Source organism: Ascaphus truei, chromosome 1, assembly GCF_040206685.1.
Source record: "Ascaphus truei isolate aAscTru1 chromosome 1, aAscTru1.hap1, whole genome shotgun sequence".
Classification (NCBI taxonomy): Eukaryota; Metazoa; Chordata; class Amphibia; order Anura; family Ascaphidae; genus Ascaphus; species Ascaphus truei.
In genome coordinates, this window is record NC_134483.1 from 537,047,736 (window position 1) to 537,055,483 (window position 7,748).

The 7,748-nt window shown below is 45.4% G+C and overlaps 1 protein-coding gene across 4 annotated transcripts in view; it reads left to right on the plus strand.

Annotated features, from left to right (window-relative positions):
* Positions 1-5,958, plus strand: part of SIGLEC1 (sialic acid binding Ig like lectin 1) — a 159,463-nt gene extending 153,505 nt beyond the window's left edge. For 3 of the 4 annotated variants that reach the window (XM_075572857.1, XM_075572867.1, XM_075572884.1), the window contains 4 exons: positions 121-217; positions 724-738; positions 3,030-3,099; positions 4,982-5,958. In XM_075572857.1, the coding sequence (XP_075428972.1) occupies positions 121-217; positions 724-738; positions 3,030-3,099; positions 4,982-4,999 (200 nt within the window). In that variant the 3' untranslated portion in view covers positions 5,000-5,958. The remainder of the gene's footprint in view (positions 1-120; positions 218-723; positions 739-3,029; positions 3,100-4,981) is intronic. The other variant, XM_075572876.1, reaches the window with a different exon arrangement.
* Positions 5,959-7,748: the final 1,790 nt, after the last annotated feature.

The window sequence follows — 7,748 nt, forward strand, 5'->3', positions numbered from 1 at the left end:
CCGAGACTGCTGCAGTTTTGGGGAGTCTCCAATCATTCTGGTAAAAAATGTAATGTTACATGAATGTGGTTCATGAATGTAGTTTATCGGCACTGAATTATGTATTCTTTCTTGGTTTAGATGGAGAAATTCTCACATACCAGGTCATTGCCTGGGTTGCTATTGCCTGCGTTGTTATCTTAGTTGCCTCCTTTGTTGGACTGAAGTACTGGAAGAAGTAAGTGGATATTGTTAGTTCTAGTTGTACTCTCTCTGTGCCAGCCTGGGTGCGATTCAATGCATAATGGGTCCCTCACCATGTAAAAAGTAGGGCTGTGTTTTACAGCCAGAGAGTAACACTTGATAAACAAGCCTGAAAAGTGTCATTCACTGGAAGGAATATTCACTCATAGAAAGACAGTCTTTTTCATTGACATACAGTCTTACTGTGTGGAAGGCAGTTTCATTTATTGGGAGGAAGCCTTGCTTATTAATGGAGCAATGCTCACGGGAAATTCATCTCATTCAGTTGAAAACATGAATTTAAAATATTTCACATTTCTGCCTGAAAGCCCCCAAATTCCCCTCAAAAAGGGTCCTTGGACTATGACATAATTTGATAAACAATGGCACCCATTGTAATCACTAAACTACACAACTGTATCAAATAGTTTTGTTAGAGTTGGTGTGAATGGTAATCTTAGAGATTAGTACTAAAAGGAGTCCCTTTCTATCTTCTTCCAGGGTGAACCGAGGGAGGTGAGTGACCTGAGCTCTTGGGTGGGAAAGAAAAGGATACTTGTGGTGTAGGGTCTCCAGGGGATTTCTCCCCCAACATGGACTATGGTTGTGTTGTGATCAATTTACCTGAGGGGACCTGTTACATGACAGTGGGGTTTTGGTCCTACAGTAGACAGCAATAGATAATGAGACCTGCACCGGTACCTCCGTAGAACAATCTGTGACCTTCATACACACAATTCCCTTACAGAAGTAATGACATGTATTATATGACATGTATTACTACTGTGAAGCGCTATGTACATTTTATGGCGCTATACAAATAAAGACATACATACATACATACATACAGAAGTCATGTACTGTACACTAAACACGAATACCCATGACAGTGGGATTTTTACTGGGAGATAGGGAAACAAACAAATAAACAACACAATTGCACCCCACCTCCTACCAAGGTACCTTGTTCTAATCCAGTCCATTTCAATAGAGCTCTTAGTGTAGAGGGTGTAATTGTCAGTACCACGTGGACAGGGTCCACCTACTGTAACTATCCCTGATTATTAATGGTGGGCGCGGCCATGACGACGCAGAGCTGGTTCGCTCGCAAATGCATTGGCGTCCTACGTAGCTCGCACCGTCTCCTGCACTATGGACGCAGCCTAAAGATGTATGTCTCCACCCCCCCCCTAGAAAACTTCTGCAGACTAACTGACTTCAGTTGTGACATCGTATCTCCATGTCCACATGTTTCACCCGGTGGGGGCGTTTCTCTGCAGGAGCCCAGACAGTTATCCCTTTCGTTACAATTTAACCTGAAACTGGATCTCCGTACACAATATGTCTGGTGGTAAAGTGACACTAACAGGAAAGTAAGGGGACCCCCTTACAGTTCTATACCCCCAAGTATCCTGACACTGGGACCACTTTGGGATAGATCCAGAAATCTCCAATATATTATGGCTCATAACGTGACACTATCTAAAACAGGAACCATCATTAACATAGTATCCGCATAGCTCATTATATGTAAAAAACAACATCTCATTTACATAGGCTTAATATCATGCTGTTGTAGTATAACACTGTGTTTTTATTAAGATAATACCAGTACTGGCGTTACTCCAATCCAGACCCCGATTATAGGGCTATTGAGGAACTGGGAAAAAAAGGGGAGAGGAAAATGATGAAAATATCACAAGGAAAAACACTGTGTTAGTTGAACCATACCTAACGGTGGCGTTACACCAGCCCAGACAATGTAAACGCCCAATTTCAGATCTGGATAGGAGTAACGCCAAGTTTATTTATTACTTAAATAACGTAACATTACGTCCCTGCGTTAACCTTAAAATGGATATGCAATGTTATGAGAACACCTCACTTGCATAGCGTTTGCCTGGCATTATCACTAGCGGCCATTATACCGTAGTTAACGCTACGGGAGAAAATAGGACTTAATGTTACGCCCCACCGTAAATCTCTTGACGTAACGTGTGAAAATGCGAACGCCTAGAATCTTGATTACTCTTGGCCTCTGCAAAGTGTGAGGTTTCTCTGGAATATTTTTTTACATGTCCAAATCCAGATTAAGATTATGGGGCCTATCCTCATAGCGCCGAAGTGTCGTCAGGGCCAGACCGCGCGGTTTGGCATGTTCAGAAGTAGCGGAATGAAATGTAAGAAAAATCCCAATTCTGGATTGCAAACCGCTTCTTCTAAACAGCTTCTTCTAAACCGCTTCTTTAAAGAGTGACAAACCGGTTTAACAGTTTCGGTTTAACAGCCGAAACGCTCGGAATGTACTTGGAAGCGGAATGGCCTGAGATGGGGCTAACTCCTTCCCCAGTCTGATCGATACGTTTTGCTCTCTCAGCCAAACCCATATTTCAGGCTCTGGACATAACTCACAATACCAGTCTCGCCGACCTTGAGGTGGTGTGAAGAAAATGCGAGTTTTTACAAGCGGTTTGTATAATGGAGCTACAAGAATAGCAGTTTTAGTGAAAAATTGCGAATTGGACGGTTTTTTGACAAACCGATCTGATTTGGCCGGAATGAAACCTCTTCTAAAAAAGCCTTTTAGACACAGATTGGACATGCGGAAAGGGCGTACAGAATAGCAAAGCATGAACATTTGCTGTGTCCCACTTCGGAGCTACTAGAGTAGGCCCCTATGTATAATGAATGACCCCCATCTCCATATACTGTAGTAGAACAGGCTCCATTATATGAGAAAACATATTGCCAAAAATTGACGCTCTCTAAAACAAGTTTCACCTGTTTCAATCCATTGTATTTTTCAGGAATCAGGAGAAGTATTCGATGCAGACAGATAAACAGTCCATTGAAATGAACAACAAGGAGTTATCAGAGGTATTGGCTTCAATAAATGGATAACATTCATTGATCTCCACCGCTGCAAGATATGCAAAGCCCCGTACTTTGTAGGCCCGTAAAGGAGCTGAACATGTTGTCATGATACCAGGACTCTTTCGCGGGATCAAGCCCCAGACAGGACACAGAGATCAAATCAGCGTATATTTATTCTGACCGGAAAAAGCCTAACACAATATCACCAACGGAGATATACTCACCCCAAACAGGGAATACAGGGGGAATCCTAGCAGTCCTAGGTGCCCGACACCACCGGAATGGCTTACCCAGCGCAGCTTCTACTCCTGCTAGGGATCGGTAACTCCAGGCAGCGCTGGATGGAAGTCGCAGCAGAGCCACTTTAAGTCTCCCGCTTGGAGTAGCAGGCAACCTCGGTTTCGGGTGTCTCTGGCACAACCTCAGAGGGCACCGCTTAGTACCCCTCCACGCTAGCCTCAGCAAGGTCTGTGGAGCTGAGATCGGCTGCCCCTTTTCTAGATTCCCCCCTCCGTAGGAAATCATGGAGTACGTGGTGGCAACCAATCACAGCTCAGATGCTGTGTGTTGGGACAATCCCAGCGCGAGGGCTCATCTGCGTTGGCCAATACAGGCTGGGGGTTGTGACGGGAGGCTGAGGCAAGGAGGGCGGGTATTACAAACCAGCCAATGAGAACAGCGCCTACAAGCCCATGTTCTCAATGCTGACTTGCTATCTCTCGATGAGATAGGCGTATCTCTGCATGGGGCAGACAATTGCTCCCAGATAGAAGGCCTACCCACCTCCACTCTCCCTTGTCCTCAACCCCTTCATGGAACCAGCTAATCCTGGTTCCCTGGGCATGTACTGTAGGCTGGGAGAATGTGTGTTATCAGCCTAACATGCCCAGTATAACCCTGTATATTCATCCAGACGATAGGGCAATGGTTGGGCTTCACATTTATTATAAGAGCCTCATTGCCCAAATCGTCACACTTTTTTTTTAAAAATAGGTAGGAAGTAGGGGGTCGCCGGAGCTGAACCCTGTTAATTTCAGCTCCGAGGACCCCCTGCTACCTGAGATACTTGCATCCAAAGGCGGTGCCGGTAGCAGCTACGCTGGTTTAAAGCCCCCTGTTCCACCCGCCAATAGGAAGCTTCCCACCGGCCCGTGTGATAGGTCCACATAGCCCAGATAGAGCTGCTACCAGCAACCCCTACAGGGCTAAGTATCTCGTGAAGCAGGGGGTCCCAAGAGCTGCAATTAACACAGTTCAGCTCTGTAGACCCCATGCTTCAATCCCATAACGCTAAAAAAAAATAAGTACGTCAACATTATCAAAACATAGTAGAGCTTATGTTATATTTTTAAGTGCTAGCCGTAGTATCCTTCAGCGGTGTGTAAGGAAAATGCTGTACATACAGTATTTATATTATTGAAGGTCCTCAACTTAACTGAGAAAACTATATTGACCTATAATGTGAGATTTCCCAATGACCGCCAGCTGGGGTCAGGCAACGGAAAGGCAAGACGGACTTATTGCATGTACGGATAGAATCTAGGACGATAGAAAGCCCCTATACCAGGGGCGACCGACTCCAACCCACAAGGGCCACCAACAGGATATCCCTGCTTCAGCACAGGTGCTCCATCAGCGGAGTCTTAGACTGAGCCACTGATGGAGCCACCTGTGCTGAAGCTGGGATATCCTGAAAACCTGACCTGTTGGGGGGGGGGGGGTTTGAGAACTGGAGTTGGCCCACCCCTGGGTTAGAGTTAAGATTCCCTTTAGGTGGCAGTGAATGGGCGGAGTGCAAAGGGTTTCGTTAGTGACTGCGTAATTTGTGTTTTTGTATAGAAAGCTGGAAATAAACACAATATTATTATTTTTTATTCTGCTATAGAACGGAAATTCCTATTGAGCCCTGAGCTGTGATCTGTGCCGGCGAAGTTTGGAACAACGCACATGTCAAGATATTCTTTCTCTGTCTTACGTGTATAATGTAAAATATGTATCGAGCAAGAGCTGCCAGTCTGGAGATCAGCTTGTGCCTGACAGCACACAGTCTCAGGGACAGCACTACATGTCTGGTGGTGAGAGGTTTAACCCATTCAGAGGGACAAGCAACTCATTGCTTTGGGTTAAGTAACAAGCTGGGATTCATACATTTGCAAAGAGCAGATACTAGTGCACATGTAACGCTTTTGTGTATTTATTATATAGGCATATATATATATATAGGGATATATTTATATATATATATATATATATATATATATAAAATCTCCCCCTATCCCTGTCTCTCTCTCCCTCTCCCCCCCCCTCTATCTCACCCTCCCTCTCTCCCTCACCCTCCCTCTCCCTCCTCTCTCCCTCTCTTCACTCTTTCCCTCTCCCCCCTCTCCATCCCTCTCCTTCTCCCTCTCCCCCTCTCCCCTTCTCTCTCCCCCCCTCCTTTTTTTTTTATTTAACCCCTCTGTTTTATACCCACGCCCTGGCGCTGGCTTTTTGCCTACACTACTTTTATTTGTGCACTAGATTTTCTCTTATTCTGTTAAATATATAAAGAAGGAGGCAGATTCGCTGTCCGTCTGTTTAGTTACTATGGTTATGCAGTGGTGAATGAGGGGTTAGGCAGGTATAAGGGAATCCCCTGGTGAGGCTGCAGTGTCTGTGAAACGCGTTGGGATTGGTGGTTAACTGGCGGCTGCATTCCATTGGTGATTTGCTGAGTTGAAGGTCCATAAGTTGTGTCTATGTAGAGGGGCCGTCCTAGCTACACAAGCTGACAGACGCTGGTATCTAACCTTCACAATCAGTCTTGCTTATGAGTGCAATCCCTTGTTTCAATCTTTGTTTATAAAAATAAAATAAAAATTGCCACGAGAGCCTCTGCGTTTCGTTTTTGTTTGTCTTTAGATCTCCTTGAGGCCTATTCTATAAACTTCAATACCAAACTCATCAAGGATTTTGAGCACTTCCCGTACGATTTGGCAAGTTTGCTATTCAGAAAGCTCCGATGACCTGCCAAACTCGTTCGGGAAGTGCAGCTCCCCAAGTGGTAAACACACTCTTCAATCAAGATTTGATCACAGACTTCTTCGCATCGGCTGGTGAGGGTAAAGAGTTGGTGCTCGCGTTGGATGAAGGTGAAGATATCAATGGTAAGAATAACATTGATTGTATTTTATTTAATTATGATTTATTTTTTTTAGGTTGCCCATTGACTGCCATAGTGGCAAATCATGCCCATGTTATATGGCCATTGTGTATCACTGTGCCAATCAATGGGTAGAGGGTGATGGTAGCTGCCCCGGGAGGGTGGTTAGGCATCCCGGGTGGGCAGCAGAGGAGAGGGGTTAACAATTTAATTACTATAGCGGTTACTAACCGTTAAGGGGTTAGTGGCCATTTGTTTGTTTTTTGATTGCACTGTTGCTGCCCGCGGAGGTCATGGATGTGGAGGACGGTAATGAGGATGGCCTTCATCCTGGCAGGGATAAGTAGAACTTTCATTTACTTTATGCTGGCTGGATGTTTTATTTTTAATGGGCAAATGTGCTACTATCCAGATCTGGATAATAGTAATGTTGACCATTATTGTACTGTATGTGTTGAGGGGGGTTGTTGGGGGTAGAGGAGGTGGGTAGTAGGGTTGTTGTATTTTAATGTTTCTTGGGGGTAGTGGGATTGGGTGAAGGGGGTAGTTTCCCCAGGGGTGGGTGCTTAGGCCTCTCTAGTGTGTAGCGGGAGTAGTTAACCCCTTCATTACCATAGCAGTTACCACCGATATGGTAGTGAATGGAGTTAAATCCTCTTGCAAACTTTCTGGCAGGCCTAACCACCCTCTTTAGAGCAACTACCCCCTTCATCCACCCCTTGTACCCCCAACAAACCGGGTACTCGGAATTAACCCCTTAATTGCCTTAGTGGCTAGCCGCTATGGTAATGAAGCTGTTTTTATTTACATTTTAATACTAGTGTACAGGAGCAGGGGGTCTCCGGAGCTGAACCACATTGATTTCAGCCTCAGGGATCCCCTGCTTTCTGAGTTACAGGTCCCTGTATGGGGTGCCGGTATCCCCCTGCAACGTTTAAATCTCCCAACGCCACGTGACCAGGACATTTAAATGTTCAGGCGATACAGGCACCCCATACCGGGGCCTGTAACTCAGGAAACCTGAAATTAATGCGGTTCTGCTCTGGAGACCCCCTGCTACAATACACTGATATTAAAATGTAAATAAAAACACTGCGATTGCCTGTGAGAGCTCTGCAGGGAAATGCGGCTCTCTCTGTGCAGCTCTTTGCAGCTCTTACAGACTGCGATCAGATCATACGGGTGTAGCCCTGATTGGTTTTGGGCTATAGGTCTGCTTTCCTCCTGGCAGTAAAGCCTAGTAAGGGTAGGTTTGCCAGGAGTAATTATGGGTTTTCATCACTCATTGCAGTGCAGTGAATCAGAGAAGGTAGTGTCATCAGGCCTTGTGTCCAATTAGAGGCACAGGGGTGGTGCTTACTGGATCTGTACTTAATGCACTGTACTTCCTGTATTTAGTCAGTTGTCCTCTACCTTGAGAGAGGCAGGTTTACCCGTACCAAGCTGTCAGGGATCTGGCAGATTTGAGGGCCTCCCTTAGGGGAGCAGAGGGAAACCATTCCTCTTACTC